This window comes from Thalassophryne amazonica, chromosome 1 (genome assembly GCF_902500255.1).
Source record: "Thalassophryne amazonica chromosome 1, fThaAma1.1, whole genome shotgun sequence".
NCBI classification, from domain to species: Eukaryota; Metazoa; Chordata; class Actinopteri; order Batrachoidiformes; family Batrachoididae; genus Thalassophryne; species Thalassophryne amazonica.
Genome location: NC_047103.1, coordinates 64,901,143 through 64,919,594, shown reverse-complemented (window position 1 = coordinate 64,919,594; position 18,452 = coordinate 64,901,143). Strand labels below are relative to the sequence as shown.

Below are 18,452 nucleotides of genomic sequence, written 5' to 3'. Positions count from 1 at the left end.
TATAAGAAATCAAGAAAAACGAGCCATTCAGTGCTTCCAAACGTGCAGATCGGAATGTTGTTAACACTTATTTGATCAGAAACATCAATCACAGACCACCATCTTAACCCAGCTTAAAAAAATAAAAAAATAAAAAAAACTTTCTACCCGTTGGTATTACTACAGTTAAGAACAACACAAACAGGATATCAACATGACACGCTGACTCCAGGCCAGGTATTATAACTGTTCTGAATAGTGACACCTGTCCATGTTTGAATATATTTAGCTTTTTACTTTAGTCAATTTAACATGATGCCACAGTAACTAAATTAAATCAAGACAGTTTTTAAAATTTTAAACCACCACCATTATCTTCAGGATTAATTACAAGTGCTCTGCACTGCATTTGTTCACTGCATAGTTTATGGAACATTTTCTAACCACATGGTCAAAAATCAGAAACCCCACTCCAGCAAGTTAAAAGTACTAAATCATTATTTATTTACAAGGTGTGTTGTTTGCCACCTGCCACTCCTGCCAGTGTGCATCACAACAAACATCCAAGAACTGTGATCCATCCGTGTTTGGAGGAGCAGATGGGACACGTGTACCACATAATCACAATCTACAAAGTACCAGGTAATTCATAAATCACAGAAAAGTATATAAAAGTCACTTCCATATCTTTTGTTTCAGTTTCACTAACATCTGAGCACTTACTGTCTTGTCATACGTGGCAACACAACAACAGGATTCTACACAGGTTAAGACAAATGTTTGAAATCAAATTCGGCTACTATTCCAGACTGGTCTGCAAATTTAGCAGTAAGCATGTATGTATTTGAAGGATGGGGTGGAGCAGTGTGAGATGGTGGACCTGACGTGCAGAAAACGCTGTTGTCTGGTCAGGAAGAGGATGATGAACGTGTGTTCAGGCACATTAGCACACTTGTAAGAGAGGAAACAGAACAATGAAGTGGCAGCTTGTGTTTTGAATGACAAGAGGATGATATGTTAGGAAGCTTGTCTGGACTTCACCTGTTTGTCCACAACTAAAAGAACCAGACCTTCTCCCTCGCTTTGTTGTGTCATTTTCATTCACTGTTTCAATGTGGTTGGATGTAAAGGTTCTGGCTGGTGGGCTGAGTGAATAATCCGAGTTAAGTCCATGCTTTCAGAGTCCTTTAGCTCTCTGTGTTGGGCGTTGCCAATAGAGGTACGTTGTCTCTCCTCCTTCTGCCCAGTGGGGGGCGCCTGTACTGCTCACCGTCAGCCAGCGTCTGGGGCAGCGGCTTCCTCTTGCTCTCAGGCAGTAGCAGGATGGACAGCACAGCGAGTAGAGCCAGTGAGGAGTAAATTACATGGTGCAGGAAGTAACCGTAGTGGTTCCTCAGGTCCATGAGAGGGGAGCTAAGACGACCAACACTGCCCAAGGCGAGCACCACACCCACACCACTGCCCCTAGAGACACACACCACCTCAGCTTTTCACTGACATGAAATATACACTGGAAAAAAATTAACAGGTACACAATAATATATTAACAATAATTTAACATTAGATTCCAACCGCCTAAAAAGACAGTACTCCATTAATTCCTGAAAAGAAGCTGCATGTGCTTGATGATTTACTACAACACATTGCAGAATACACTCATATTAAATACTTTAGATATATAACTACAGCTTTTAAACTATAGTCTTACAATATGAATTAACAGAACTTTACTGAGAATACGTATGGTATTAGGACATGATTCATATATTATCAGACAGCATGTTGGCCAAGTGATTAGTTTTAGCACTCATTTCCAGAGCAGATCGTTCTCGGTTCAAGACCACCCTTACCCATTCCTCGTGTAATGTGGAGTTGCGTCAGGAAGGGCATCCGGTGTAAAACTTCAACATGCAGATCCATTGTGGGACTACATGGAAAAGTTTTAAAAAGCTTACTATTCATATAATTCAATTTTTTTAATTATATAGCACCAAATCACAACAATGCTGCCTCAAGGTGCTTCACACGAGTAAGGTCTAAACTAGTATCAGCAAGAAAAAGATCACTAACACCAGAGTGACCATGAGATTCAACAGCGTGCAATAATTAAAACATGACTTCAATAGAATCATTGGACATAGTATAAGTCAGGCCTCCATCCCCACCTCTCCAAAGTAAACATGTATCTGCTGCAGCCAAGCCATAGTGTCATAGCTGATGTTCTTTCACAATAAAGGCAGTAGGTCTCGTTTCAGTCTCTCAAAATAACCCTTCATTTGACAAAAATTCATTCTAGCGGTACCAAAGACTCTCCAAACAGATTTAGTAACCATCCCATCAAGATATCCCGTCATTGCTTTTTCTTTGTTCATCAGCCAGCATGCAGGTGCCAGTGTTGTTAACCCCAGTGGCTAAAGAAGGCCAACTTTTCTCCTGGCGGCAACAGGAGTTCTCAAATAAGAATTTCCACTTTTACTTGAGCATTTTTTTTTTCATGTTATCAACTGCACTTTTTTTTTTTTTTTTTTTTACTTGTTTATAGATTTTCAGGAGTCTAATAACCACTGTGAGGAAGTAGTTTCCCGTCTATGACACAGTCCTCAAAGGGCAGGAAAGCCCTCAGAGGCCTGATTGCTATTCGTCAACTCATGCTTTAAGTGGTAAAGAACTGGCTGCTGCTTCCGTTACTCCCTCCCTGAAGAAAGGATGCACAGGAGCAATATAATGGCTGAATGTTATCTCTGCTTCTGTATCAGAAAGACTGTAGATCAGCCCGTAAAGCCTGATTTAAGCCTGATTTATGCTTCTCAGTCTCCGTACTGTGAACCCCCACCGAGCCCCTCTCCCTAGCCTGACGTATACCTCCCAAAAATGGAAACTACACATCAAAATGACGGACACCCCAAGGGCTGTGGCTGTTCACTTTTTCGGTTTCACTCCTTCCTCTCCATCATATTCAAAAGGTTTTTGCAGTGCACGCAACAATTACATTTCAATCATGGATCAAGTAAAGGAACCTTTGGCAGATAAGTCGGCAAATATGACCAACTTCACATGAAGTCGAAAAACTACAAAAATGCTCAAATTACCCACAATTCATGGAAGGAAATTGCACACAATATTGGTTTGGAGGTTAATGATTGTATAAAAAAGTGAGGGAAAAATTTGTCCAGAAATGGGAATGAGGGGGGAAGACTAGGAACAGTGGAAGTGCAGGCGGAAAGAAAGTCCCTGCCTTGTTCTTCACATCATGCCCTCTACTATTCCAGTGGTAAATTGCATTACGACACCCACCAATGGGACGGAGTACATCAAAAGGGTGACACCCACAACAACACTACTGCGTGGTCACAGAGTAACGGAGTTGTAGAAGCATAAATCAGGCTTAAGTGTGGCTTACAGAAAAGGCAATAGATCAAAAACAGCTTTCCATGATTTGCATATCTATCATGACTCATATCTATATAAATAAAGCAACGTGTCAAATACATGACCACAATTTGTGGTGCCAAGAAGCAATGAAATGCCTTAAAACTTGATATGACCACAGAAAATACACTGCTGAAGGGAAGTGAAGATTTACCAAAACTTTGAAAATGCTATGAGATCAAAATTAATGGTGATCAGCTGATTCAGAAGCTGCAGCTGCTGTGTCTACATGTGTCCTGGAGATTTGACAGTGTAACAATGCTGGTTCTCAATCATACTTCTGCAGAAAACAGGTTATCACATTCACCTTATTCAGGTGATCTGATGAAATCTTCAAGCAATTTTTGACAAAAAAATGTCATTAATGAGTTTAGTGCAGACTAATAATTACTCCACTGATGAACTATTTCATTTGTGATGATTACGGTAGGAGTATAGACTGATATATAACTTGTATAACTTGCATTTACATGACTGATGCCCTTAGATGCTGACCGTACCTAACTAAATCTCAGGGACATACAAAGTTGTTTGTTTAATTTTGGAAGAGCAATGCTTTACTCATGGACAGTTTTATACTGGCTACTCCAGAACATGTTCTCCAGAAACCATCTTTATACAGTGCATTCAGAAAGAATTGACAGTGCTTCACTTTTTCCACATTTTGTTACGTTACAGCCTTATTCCAAAACAGAGTAATGACAACATGAAAAAAGTATTTTATTAAAAAATAAAAATCTAAGAAATGGCATGTACGTAAGTATTTGTAACCTTTGCCATGAAGCTAAAAATTGAGATGTTTCTACAGCTCAATTGGAGTCCACCTGGGGTAAATTCAGTTGACTGGACATCATTTGAAAAGGCACACAACTGTCTACATATAAGGTCCCACAGTTGACAGTGCATGTCAGAGCACAAACCAAGCATGAAGTCAAAGGAATTGTCTGTACACCTCTGAGACAGGACTGTGCCAGGGCACAAATCTGGGGAAGGGTACAGTAACATTTCTGCTGCTTTGAACGTCCCAATGAGCACAGTGGCCTCCATCATCCATAAATGGTAGAAATTCAGATCCACCAGGACTCTTCCTAGAGCTGGCTGCCCGTCTAAACTGAGCAATCGGGGAGAAGGGCCTTAGTCAGTCAGGTGACCAAGAACTCAATGGTCACTCTGTCACAGCTCCACCATTCCTCTGTGAAACTTTCAGAAGGACAACCATCTCTGCAGCAATACACCAATCAGACCTGTATGGTAGAGTCGCCAAATGGAAGCAAGTGCTTAGTAAAAGGCACATGGCAGTCCACTTTGCCAAAAGGCACCTGAAACATTCTCAGACTGCGAAAAACAAAATTCTGTGGTCTGATGAGACAAAGCTTGAACTCTTTGGTGTGAATGCCAGGCATCATGTTTGAAGGAAACCAGGCACCATCCCTACAGTGAAGCATGGTGGTGGCAGCATCATGCTGTGTGGGATGTTTTTCAGTGGCAGGAACTGGGACACTAGTCAGGATTGAGAGAGAGAAGAATGCATCAACGTACAGAGACTTGACCTCAGACTGGGCGACTGTTCATCTTTCAGCACAACAATGACCCGAAGCACACAGCCAAGATATCAAAGGAGTGGCTACAGGACAACTCAGGATTGAGGGAAAGATGAATGCAGAAATGTACAGAGACATCCTGGCTGAAAGCCTGCTCCAGAACGTTCTTGACCTCGGACTGGTGTGACGGTTCATCTTTCAGCATGACAGTGACTCTAAGCACACAGCCAAGATATCAAAGGAGTGGCTTCAGGACAACTCTCAGAGCCCAGACCTGAATCCGATTGAACATCTCAGGAGAGATCAGAAAATGGTTGTGCACCAATGCTCCCCATCCAACCTGATGGAGCTTGAGAGGTGCTGGAAAGAGGAATGGGCAAAACTGCCCAAAATAGGTGCGCCAAGCTTGTGTTATCACATTCAAGAAGAGTTGAGGCTGTAATTGCTGCCAAAGGTGGATCAAACCATTGAGCAAAGGGTGTGAATACGTATGTACATGTGGTTTCTTAGTTTTGAATTTTTTTTATAAATTTGCAAAAATTTAAAAAACCTTTACGTGTTGTCGTTATCCGCAACCCAATCCCAGTTAAGTGGTTGAAGATGAGATGAGATGTTGTCATTATGGGGTGTTGTGAGTAGAATTTTGAGGGGAAAAAATTAATTTACTCCATTTTGGAATACAGCTGTAACAAAAGAAAATGTGGAAAAAGTAAAGGGTTGTGAATACTTTCTGGATGCACTGTACACATACACAGGTGAGCCTCATTAATCTGCACCCAATCTGAACCGGTGGGAAGGATCTAAATAGGAAGGTCACATCCAAAAACTTCAAATCATCCAGAATCGTCCACACTGACAAACCCCCTATCGCTGAAGTACAGCAGCCTGAGGAGGAAGAAAAAGATCCCGAACTCACTCCAGATGAAAAAATCATCACCATCCAGGAAGGAATCACGTTTCAAATGGTCAAAACTATTGGCAAGGTAAGCTGATTTTAAGTTATAAAATCCATGTGGGGAAACAAAAAACTTGCATACTGCATTTCCTGTTGAAAAGTACTGGTATGTTAAAGTAGTACTCCTACCTGATGATGGTGGGCATGATCTCTGCAGTCAAGAGGATGCAGAGGGAGGCAGCGGCCTGGGAGGAGAACAGACCAAGCACAGAGAACACAGTGATGGCTGCCTCGCTGAGATCTAATGAAAAAATGTGCAGTGGACACAGAACGCAACAGTTAATCTGTCCGGCTTTATTTCAGCACAAATTTGATGAAACTGTATTTTTTCTTTTTCTTTTCAGATAATATACATTGATTATGATTCTTCATAGTTTCATTCTGATTCATTTTAGATGTAAAACAGGCCTGTTATGACTCCTTTTTCATTCTCTTCCTTCAAATAAGTAACAAAACACAGCAAGAATCCTCCAGGAGGAGGTCACCTCAAAGTGATTCTGCCCCCTCAGCCTCTGATGCATGAATTAATCACACAGTATTGACTTTAGGGTCACTGCAGTGTCCCATATAAATGGACAGTCACATCTCCTTATTGCCAGCCACCAGGGGGAGCCAGAGAATCAGCAAATACACAATCCCATGTGAAAACACATAGAGGGCACTTATTTTCCATCAGCACAGCTGAGAATTTTTTTAATGAAATAGAGAATGCAATTATGATTAACCCGAGTGCAGGCCTGAGGTTAACACAAAATTAACTAACTTCTGCCTTCATTCCAGTCAAACCTCAACTGCCTTAAGACCTTTAATCCCAATACAACACAATGCCAGACAAAGCCAGATTTTGGCAAATAATAACAGGCACACACGTGCGCGCATTCACACACACACACACACACACACATAATCCTGTGCACAAAACTGTTCAAAATGATCAAAACATCTATCCTCAATCTGATACAAAAACATGTTTTCATACACAATTCCTTTAATTTATTTCTCTACAAATCTCCATTGTTTTACGAATCATGATTTTTTTTTTCACAAACAACAAATATCTTCTTTAAATCTAGATTTACTGTAAGACAACAAAATCCTCCTGTCAAATAAAGGCCACTTACACTCCATGAGTCCCAGGAGGATCAAAGATGCCAGTCCCGTCATAGTCATGGAGAGCAGCAGGATACCACGACGACCGCACCTGTCGACAGTCACCCAGAGCAACAACCAGGCACCACCCCCTGCACAGACAGCTAGGAGGTACATCCAATAGAAGCTGGGGGCGTTGCCCCTCACATCACTTCGGAAAGAGCTGTAACAGTGACTAATGCCGTGGGAGATGAATCTAAGCGAAGGAGGACAGGAAGGTTACACAGACATTTAGTTAAAAGGGTGTCGGTACAGAACTCGGAAGAAGTTTATTGCCATTGCCAATGAACAGGATTCACAGACTAGGAATTTGCTTTGGTATAATGGTGCAACATTAAACAGAGAGCAATATAAAATGCTAAGATAAAATATGTGCTAAAATAAGATAAAATATAAGATAAAATATGAAATAGAAATATGAAAGGCTATGTACAACGACACAAACAGAACAACAGTGCAGTGGGAGGAGTGCAATTAAAAACCAGAGAACATTGTCTAAAGTGACCCGTGATAAAATGATAAAGTGACAGAGTTAAGGTTAAGGTGACTGAGTTATGAAGTGTTCATGAGTTCAACGGCAGAGGGGAAGAAACTGTTCTTATGGCGGGAGGTTCTGGTCCAGATGGACCGTAGCCTCCTGCCCGAGGGGAGTGGTTCGAATAAACCGTGTGCAGGGTGAGAAGGGTCAGCTGTGATCCGACCTGCTCGGCCCAGAGTCCTGGAGACATGCAGGTCGTGGAGAGATGGAAGGCTACAGCCGATCACCTTCTCAGCAGAGGCCACAATGCAACATGAAGCAAACATGACACCAAGCACAAGTGAAACTTAACATGAGATGAAACAGGGTACACTACAGCAGAATCAAGTGGTGCATAAACTAAGAGGACTGAACTGGACCTGTAGCACTGTCAACCGAATGTCAAGAGTGTAGGATGTCTTACGAGGTGAAGCCCAGCACACACAAGTTCTTCCAGATATTCCTGCTGTGGAAAAGCTCAGGAAATGACAGATGGGGACGCATGGAGGGGGCCGGCTCCGATTCCAGCTCTGCAGCAAGTAAATGATGTCCAATACAGGCTTTATAACTCATAGCTCAAACAGTTACACAATGGCATACTTTGTTATTCATTTAATCAACAGGTAGCTGTCAAATAATAGCTAACTTATAAGCAAATGTTATCACCAGAAGCCTGCAATTAGCAACAAGCGCTCACAAGCAACGTGATAGGCAGGACTGTATTTTTTTGTTATGTCATTTTGCATGTTAAAAGATTACATCATGGCCCAAAATAGGAGGTCCTCACCTGTACCGATCTGAACCCAAAATGTCAGAGGTGAACAAGCAGTAGTTTTTACGTTGTTACTTATAAATGTACTTATGGAAATGTCCATCAATGTACTTATGAAAATGTGCAAACACACTCACTGACTGATGGACTCCACTCACACTGTGCTTGCATTACTAACTGCAGGGAAAATCCAGCTATAGCTTGCATTATAAACTCAGTACAGCGAGGTTAATTTAATCAATTCACTCAAGTGGCCCTGGGCTACGTTTGGGTATAGGCCCTTAAAAATCACATTATAATAATAATAACAAGATGCAGGAGAATCTGCAGCTGTCCATCTAACCATATTAAAAATACTGCAATCAGTCCTACCACTTTACATACTTTTTTTAAACAAATATGTGAAAATATTCATTTTATTTCTTGCTTATTCTAGCTTTCTGAGGTGCCTCAATTCCCAACATGCAACAGGACTGTATTCCGTTAACAATCATTCTATGTACCACCAGTTGGTAGTGAGACAACATGGCGTCAGATCAGTGATAAAACCCCACTCGCGTAAAAAAATGCGTTCACACAGAAAATTCCTGCTGGCTTGCTTGAAACTTATGGGATGGGCGGAATTATGGTACTATGGGGGAGGGAACCATGTCAGCAATGGCTCTGCTGTGACTGGCCGTCTCTGGCGAGCAAGGTTTGATTGACAGCCCTCCTCTGGCGCGGAAGTCAGTCTGAGACAACGGCGTTAAGCGATTTTCACCTCGTTTCTGCTTAAAACTTCACTCCAGTCATCATCTATCTCAGCGACAGATCTCCGAAGCTTCTGTACAACAATCATTTCCACATAAATTCAGCATTATTTCATAAGAAATTACAGAAAGTTCTAAAAATCACCTACTGACACTCGTGTGACTCTGTAAACCCAAAATGATCAAAGAGAATAATGTGATTATTAACATCAGATGACAAATTAAAACCTCATAAATGACGTGCGAAACCATGACGCCACCACCTCCCTGAAGGAGATAATGGCGTGTCCTTAAAAAATTTTTTTAATTATTTATTTATGAATCAAATCCAAACAATACAGGTCCTGAACAAAATCCTGAAATAGCTGTATACATGAAAATATGAATACAAGAACATAAGGGGCTTATTGAATATTATTTACAAATAATAAAAGAAAAGAAAATATAGGGCAACCAAACATTTACAAATAAAATTTGTCTATAAAAGAAACTACTTTTAAAACATTATTGGATTCAATCAATAATAGAGATTTATTATTAAGTTTAAACTAATTTTTCCAGTGAGTAATGTGTGGTTTTGTCATGAAAAAACAACATTTGTGTATGTAATGTTTGCTTAGTAAAATTATATTATTAATACCGCGCAAATGATCTCTGCATGCACGGACAGATCATTTGCACGTGCGCAGTTAATATCTATGCATGAACACATTTTTTACGCGAGTGGGGTTTTGTCACTGATATGACGCCATAAGACAATTCCTTAATTTTGTTGTGCTGTGTGTGTGTGTGTGTGTGTGTGTGTGTGTGTGTGTGTGTGTGTGTGTGTGTGTGTGTGTGTGTGTGTGTGTGTGTGTGTGTGTGTGTGTGTGTGTGTGTGTTCTCCACAATATTTTTTACAGAGAAAATTGTGTAGCCATGTAACTTCAGCCAAGACAACCCTATATGTTAATATACCTGTGAATACTACAATGACAATGTCAGCTAAATTATTTAAAATAAATAAATAACACACTCCCAAAAAAAAAGTCAACATAAAATGGTTATTATCTCTAATTTCAAAGGATTATTTTATGGAAACAAGGTATTTTGTTCAATTATAACTCCACTACGTTGCAGGCACCATGTGTGTTTAATAAATGATGAATGAATTTTGCATTATGACCATCTCTTGATGATGGTTTGTAATAGGTACTCGTGTTTTGCAATGCACTGCTATATAATGCAAGTACCATAAACTCAGTGTCCTTTTAATCCAACAACAAAACAGAAACACTCAAATCTACTTGTACCTCGTACAAAAAAGGATAAAATACACAGACACACACACACATACCTGTGAAGCTCTCATCATCCCGTAGCTCTCTGTTTGAGTTTCTTCTCTCGCTGAAGGAGTTCATGTCACCAGACCTTTCTGACAGAAGGAGCCAGCGTGGAGACTCTGGGAATACCCCAGGAATCCTGCAGGAGAGAAAACACAAAAAACAGGCAAAGCTCACACACTGACCTTTGGTGGCTTTAAGCCTCAGTCAACACCAAAACTAAATATTATAATTTTGTTATTGTAACCAAGATTTAGACCTTCATCCTGGAAAATACCTGTGTGGGTCACAAAGCATCCAAATTCTTGGTTTGCAAATCCATCTTTTCTTCTATTCCTGTAAAACCTCACAATTCATGGCCAGTAATCTTATTTTAATCCCTGTTAATTTCGTTTTGAAACTGCAGTGACTCACAGGGCCTGGGGAACTTAAACAAAGGAGCTTTAATACATTGTAACATGAGCTGAAAAGCTCTGGATGTGTGAATCAGAATTAACACAATCCCACAAAGCTATCAGTAAGTCAGCTGCTATAAGACATTTATCATGTGTTCACATTTTGGCTGGAAACAGCAGACAGTAAACCGGATGTTCCGTTGATTTCAATCAGAGGATGATGGAAATATGATGCCATCTCTGGCTGTGAGTGCAGCAAAGGCACACCATGACAGTACTTGTTGTCAAAAGTTTAAAATTTCCCATTTTTACCACCTGCCACAGCGACAAGGACAAACTGGATGTTGTTTTATCTTTAGTGAGGAAAAACGATGGGCTGGAAGAGATGATTATTTAAGTGCAGAGAGTTACTTCATTTTAATCAGACAAACACTGTGTGATATTCGAGGAAAAATACAGAATGTCACGAAAACTCGCACTGGAGTATAAGTCACATTTATCACCATGCAAGAAAGAGCAAAATGGATTAAATGTATTTATTTATAAGGCACACAAGGTGCAAACGAGCACAGCTAATGAACTAATTAATGTCACTATAGGGGCACAAAATGCGAGTAAAATGCTTCTTTCAGCCCTGAATAGATGACCATATGTGAGATGAATGTACCACACAATGAAACATTTGAAAACCCGGTGTATCATTTATATATTTACAACACAAAACACTGCTCTAGCCATCAGAAACTAAGAGCTAATTAATATTTTTGTTACAAGCGCAAACTGCTTCTTTAAGCCACTGAACAGACGATCATATGTGAGGTGAACATACAACGTAATTTAAATGTAATTAAAACTCCTTTTTTTTGGTACATTTATATAATAAACGCACCATTAATTTCTTCTCCTTGTTAAAAGAGCTGTCCATGCACTTTCAAATAAGTCCAAGTAAGGTTTCTTCAAAATAGAAAAAAAATAATTTGTCCATCTTCATTCAAAAGTGTGGTCTTCCAATAAAAAAACACATTACAGTATTTCGTCAGAACAAAGAACGCATGGGGTTTTTTTTGAGGAGGAGGAGGAGGAGGAGGAGGAAGGGGGTTTCTTTCTTTCGTGATCCTATTCTGCTGGTTACTGTTCTTTAACATCCCCATCCTGAAGGCATCTTGGGACAGATTTGGCGTCACACTGTAACTTTGGGTGAGAAGTGGGACTGAGCTCACAACGCAGCTGGAGAAGCAGTCATCCCATCATCTCCCCCAATCCCAAAGGCTGAAAGCACGGACCAGGCAAGCCTCTTCGTGGGTGGTTACTCCCTCTGGATAGGCACAGGGCTTTGTTTGTGGATCTTCTCAGCTCTGGACCTGCTGGGTACCCATTTTGTGATCAAGGAAAGACCGTTTTATTTTGAGTCTCTTTCCAGAGCGCAGTCAGCTGTTTGGGACTTTTTCTCTTCCTTGTTTATCGGTGGATTATCATGCTGACTTTTTGAGCCCACTGCTGATATCTTGTTGATTACTTTCTATGTGGAACATTTCCCAAAGTGACAGAGCGGTCCAACACAAACTTACAGTGAGTTCAGTTTTAACTCAGCTCACAGCGCACTTATCTGTAACTGTTACTTATCGTACCTGTTCACGTTGTTACTCTGCTGTGGAAAAGAGCATCTGTTCATTTGTGCCATAATAACGTACAGGGAAAGACGTTAACATCTGTTCATTTGTGCACACACAGACATGAACGTCTGTTCCTTTGTGTTTTAAGAGCGCAGTTCTTTGTGTCATGAGACACTCTTTGCTGTTTGATAAAGACATTTATTCATACATGCTTGAAGTGAGCATGACTGATAATTGGGCAACACAGTCTCGTTTGAGAGCGGGCGTTAAAGGGGTAATATATATATATATATATATATATATATATATATATATATATATATACTCAACAAAAATATAAACACAACACTTTTGGTTTTGCTCCCATTTTGTATGAGATGAACTCAAAGATCTAAAACTTTTTCCACATACACAATATCACCATTTCCCTCAAATATTGTTCACAAACCAGTCTAAATCTGTGATAGTGAGCACTTCTCCTTTGCTGAGATAATCCATCCCACCTCACAGGTGTGCCATACCAAGATGCTGATTAGACACCATGATTAGTGCACAGGTGTGCCTTAGACTGCCCACAATAAAAGGCCACTCTGAAATGTGCAGTTTTATCACACAGCACAATGCCACAGATGTCGCAAGATTTGAGGGAGCGTGCAATTGGCATGCTGACAGCAGGAATGATAACCAGAGCTGTTGCTCGTGTATTGAATGTTCATGTCTCTACCATAAGCCGTCTCCAAAGGCGTTTCAGAGAATTTGGCAGTACATCCAACCAGCCTCATAACCGCAGACCACGTGTAACCACACCAGCCCAGGACCTCCACATCCAGCATGTTCACCTCCAAGATCGTCTGAAACCAGCCACTCAGACAGCTGCTGAAACAATCGGTTTGCATAACCAAAGAATTTCTGCACAAACTGTCAGAAACCGTCTCAGGGAAGCTCATCTGCATGCTCGTCGTCCTCATCGGGGTCTCGACCTGACTCCAGTTCGTTGTTGTAACCGACTTGAGAGGGCAAATGCTCACCTTCGTTGGCGTTTGGCACGTTGGAGAGGTGTTCTCTTCAACTCTATGCGAAGGAGATGTGTTGCACTGCATGAGGCAAATGGTGGTCACACCAGATACTGACTGGTATCCCCCCCCAATAAAACAAAACTGCACCTTTCAGAGTGGCCTTTTATTGTGGGCAGTCTAAGGCACACCTGTGCACTAATCATGGTGTCTAATCAGCATCTTGGTATGGTACACCTGTGAGGTGGGATGGATTATCTCAGCAAAGGAGAAGTGCTCACTATCACAGATTTAGACTGGTTTGTGAACAATATTTGAGGGAAATGGTGATATTGTGTATGTGGAAAAAGTTTTAGATCTTTGAGTTCATCTCATACAAAATGGGAGCAAAACCAAAAGTGTTGCATTTATATTTTTGTTGAGTGTATATATATGGTGTGTTTCTCATTTCAAGTGTAAAGAAAATTCATGGTCGTGAATCATGATTTTTTTTCCCCTGCATATAAATCACAAGAGACTATAAGTCACAGAACGGCTGAAACTAGTAAAAAAAAAAAAGTGACAAACTCTGGAACAAAACAACAGTGAAAAACGTTGTCACCTACAATCTGCTGCTGTAGACGACAACAACTGTCAACCAATATAACAGTTTAAAGAAAATGTAATTCCTTTTTGGTGATATGTTAAAGATAGAAAACTAGTAAAAACGTGTAAAACACTTTGGGTGTCTTGAAAAACACTATCAATGCAAATCATTATTATTATTATTATTATAGAGAAAAAAATAAAAATAAAAAATTATAGAAGTAAAAACAAACAAGCATGGATATCTTGACAAACACACCCATAGCTGAGGAATAGTGTTAGTGGAGCGGTGCCAGCTCCTAGCAAACCTCTCCAGGACTGGAAACCCAGGGCCACGCCCAGCAGGAGCAGCTCCCCGGATACAGTCATCAGCCCAGCTAGCACGGTGGCCACCAGTCTCAGAGATGGGTCACACAGCTCCAGGCCTGAAACACAAATTTTTTTTAATTAATTAATTTAGTGAAGGGGCAATTATAAATTGAATACCAAGCCCCATTCAGTTATGAAGGATTTTATTAAATTAATAAATAGTGTATGTGATACATATTTGTGACAGACATGAATTTTTTTGCATCTATATGGTGCATTAAAAAAAGGCAGCTGTTGGAAAGCTCATACCATAAATATGCTTTGCTCCAGAGGTTTGAGTTATAAGTGTGAAGTTTATTTGCCCTTTATTTAACTAGGAAAAATCAATTAAGAACTAATTCACATTTTCAATGATGACTTGGCCAAGAGGCATCAGCAAAAGCATTAAAGACAAACAAACAAGTCCACATAAAATGACACATACACTATAACCCATCAATTTCCATTTACTCACTAGATGGAGGACCTCTGCGATCTGCTCATTTGCTGGCTGTTGCCAAAGCACCGCCATCTTGGTTAACATTTGATAACCAGGCATGAATAGAAATCGATGGGCATGAGCAATGTTCTTAATAGTGTTTCACCGTAAATCCCGCATTTTCCGTGCCATTACTGTGCTGTTACATTTATTCAAACTCAGTCCCACATTTGTACAGCCAATATTTGTCAAAACAAATGCTGAAGAGGATCAGATTTATATAACAGACTTGAATTTGTTCATCCCAGACCAGAAAAATAATAATACATCAGTTTGTCAAACACACAATGTCTGCCACGACACGAGATACTAGTTTGATCCTTAATTCATTTCATTATGAAGTTAAAGATGGGAAATAATCAGGGGTGAAAGTAAGAGCTTCGCAAGCTTGCATCATGTTAAAGATATTAATATTAAAGACTGCTCTTATTCCACCTGTGGTTCCGCTTTTACAGAGAGCTTCTCTGTGAAAATATCAAATGAAATAAATAAAATGAAACAGCCACGCCAGCCAGGGTGAAAGTAACATTATTCAATAATTTCTGGACCAAGTTGAAAGAAATCTGAAAACACTACACTGGAATATTCAGTATATCATTGAGAAATTAATCTCATTCGTGTGTATTCTTGTATTAGTAGAACAGACAATGTCAAAGCGACTATCATGTGACCCACCAAATTGATAGAAAAAGCATTTCCATTCTATGAATTTGCTCTGACAGAATATCTCAGAATGGAAAACCTGATGTGAAGAAACCGAGGCTAATTAAAAAGGGATAAATTGAGACGTGATGAAAGTTATAACTAATTAAATTGCTAAATGAATGGTGAGATATTAATCACAAAAAAGCATTCAGGCAGGAAAACTGAAGTCACTAAAAATAAAACATTTTCTAACCTTTTTTTCAGAAATTTTAGTCATTTCCCAACATCATTTATATTGCATATAATGCACACTTATGAAAGCTCACAACACAATTTATCATTATTTTTTTTTAACCAGATAACAATCCTGTGTCAGCTTGTTGCTGCACCCAAAAGCTGCACAAAACAGTATTTCCAATCACTTTAACCCAACTTTAAGTCAGCGAATCATAGATTTCTATTTAATCTAATGCCTGACAATGCATAATAACACAAAGCAAGATGGCAGCTGCTGGCAACAGCTCACAGGCTGCATCCGCCATCTAGTGGGTTAAATAGAAATCGATGATATAACCCAATACATTATACAAATGATTTTTTTATGAGTGCAATGGTAAGAATATTTCATGAAGTGAAAGATGGAACATTTCATCTTTCACCACATGAAATATTCTTTCCATTGAAGGAAGGAAAAATGATTCATTATTTGTTTTATATGACACCTAAAATAGATCCTTATCATTTGATATCTTATGACTTTATCAACAAGAGAAAAGGGACTTACATTTTGGTGTGCCTCACTGGTTGAACTCAAATTTTAAATAGCAGTCCAATCCAATTCAAACTTGTTCTCAGTCAACTTGCAAAAACAGTCATATAGTTCAAAAACAATCAATCAATGTAGCCCATAACTGATGCCGTGTACTGACTTCTTCGTGTACGGACAGTCGTCTGCTTTTCTCAGTCCAGCAAAAAAAGTGGTGATGGAAATTTGTCGAGCTCTTCATCCACCAGCAGTTCTACTTTAGCTATATATATCCAAAATGCCTCCAGATGGCTTACTTTTCCTTTTGTGTTAGAAGAACGAGCAGCGTCAACAAGCTGCTAAGCGCCATCGTCGCTAGTGTGCGTGCACAGTGGTCGCAACGTGCAATGGTACGAAACATATGGAACCAAGTTTGTGCACTAAATAGAACCAAAATTGCATGGTAAATGGAGCACAATGGAAAACGGGATGAATTATCAATATCACATGACATACAAACCAACAATCAAATGACAAGGATCTATTTAAGCTTTATATAAAACATTCTTGCAGTATGACACAACAGAATAAAAATGGTGACTTCCAACACATACTATGAATTAATAGAACAAGACTGAAGAAAAATAGGCAAAAAGTGGTTTAGTCAATATTCTTGAATAGAGTAGAGAGAGATACCTAGCAGTTAACTATAACTTGTCATTTTTGTTTGAACATGTTAAGTGATAAGGATAAGTTCCAAACCTTTGCAGCATCAAAACGAAAGGAATGACAACTGAAAACAATATGCACTTTTGTAATGATGGACACAATGAAACTGATGGATCTTAAATAGCAATTGCTTTCAGAAATCTGTAGGAGGCTTGAGAGGTAACAAGGTATCTTCCCCAAGATTGTGTTATAGATTAGTTGTAGCTAATGTTGCCACCGCCTGGTATGAAGGAACAGCAGTTTGTAGACACCGCAGTGCTGAGTGGTAAAGGGTGTGCATGTGGCAAAAGGAATTACTGAGTGAAGTAGTTTATCAAGTTTGGTAAGGGTGCCCTTTGATGCCATTTTGTAGACTGTTTCATAACAAACAGAGGAAGGACGGTCATTTTTACAAGAGCATATTTGGCAGAGCAAATTAAAAAAAAAAAAAAAAAAGCCTTGTTCCAGTACAGAAAACCCAAGTCTAGCTATGATTTTTGCCGAGATTATCGATGAAAATTCCTATCAGGAACCAAGGTACTTAAAGGAGCTGACAAACTCCAGTGCTGAGCCAGTGGTTATCTTGGAGGAGGCTGGAGATGTTTGCATCTTTTATGGCCAAACAGTACAGGGCTGAAACAATTCCTTGAATAATTCGCCTCGCGCTCTATGACTGCTGGAATAGGCTCCAGCCCCCCGCGACCCTTAATTGGACTAAGCGGTAGAAGATGAATGAATGAATGAATGATTACTAAAATGCTTTGAGGCAAAATTCTCTGCCTCAAGGCTTTGTTTAATTCACTACTATGTGCACGATACATGCACAGCACGCTCATGTTTACAAAGCGTATGTGAAGCGCACAATGCAAAATGGAAACAGATGGAGATGAAAATGATAAGCGGCAGAGAGCACAAAATAACCCTGTCAAAAGTGGGACTTCCGGATGGCGGAGAAGCGAATGACAGCATGATTTTTTAGCTTCCAGATGGTCTAGTCACCCCCGACAATTAAAATGTTAAAAGGAACCTACCAATAGCTCTCATCGTATGCCAGGGGGTAATAAAAGAAAGACAAGAGGAATTTGGCAAGAAACCGTGAAAAAAAAGAAGTTTTTTCACTAAAACAAGTGGACAGTGCTAACAAGCTAACAGCACACAAAGATACGAAGGCTATGGAAGCTAATATTCTCACAGAGCTGAAAGAAATTCAGACCAATTTGAAAAAGGAAATCACGGATAGTACTGGACTTATAAAGACGGAGATGTCTGATTTTAGATAAGAAATGGGGAACCAGCTTGATGATATCACCGCGGACCTGAAAGACGTAACAAAGAGGGTTGAGGAAGCCGAGCAGAGAGTGGTCAATGTAGAAGGGTTTAAAGCAGATGTCAACGACGTACTGAGCCACACTCTCCAATTACAACAGGACCTCCAAAAACAATTGTCTGACCTGGAAGCCCGATCACGCAGGAACAATGTAAGTATTC

The 18,452-nt window shown here is 39.8% G+C and overlaps 1 protein-coding gene across 2 annotated transcripts in view; it reads right to left on the bottom strand.

Moving 5' to 3' along the window:
* Positions 1-853: 853 nt before the first annotated feature.
* slc22a17 (solute carrier family 22 member 17) overlaps positions 854-18,452 on the bottom strand; it is a 98,813-nt gene continuing 81,214 nt past the window's right edge. For both annotated transcript variants that reach the window (XM_034171368.1, XM_034171361.1), the window contains exons 5-10: positions 14,279-14,444; positions 10,428-10,552; positions 7,995-8,100; positions 7,026-7,249; positions 6,034-6,145; positions 854-1,443 (exon numbers count right to left, since the gene is read on the bottom strand). In XM_034171368.1, coding sequence (XP_034027259.1) covers positions 1,167-1,443; positions 6,034-6,145; positions 7,026-7,249; positions 7,995-8,100; positions 10,428-10,552; positions 14,279-14,444 — 1,010 coding nt within the window. In that variant the 3' untranslated portion in view covers positions 854-1,166. The remainder of the gene's footprint in view (positions 1,444-6,033; positions 6,146-7,025; positions 7,250-7,994; positions 8,101-10,427; positions 10,553-14,278; positions 14,445-18,452) is intronic.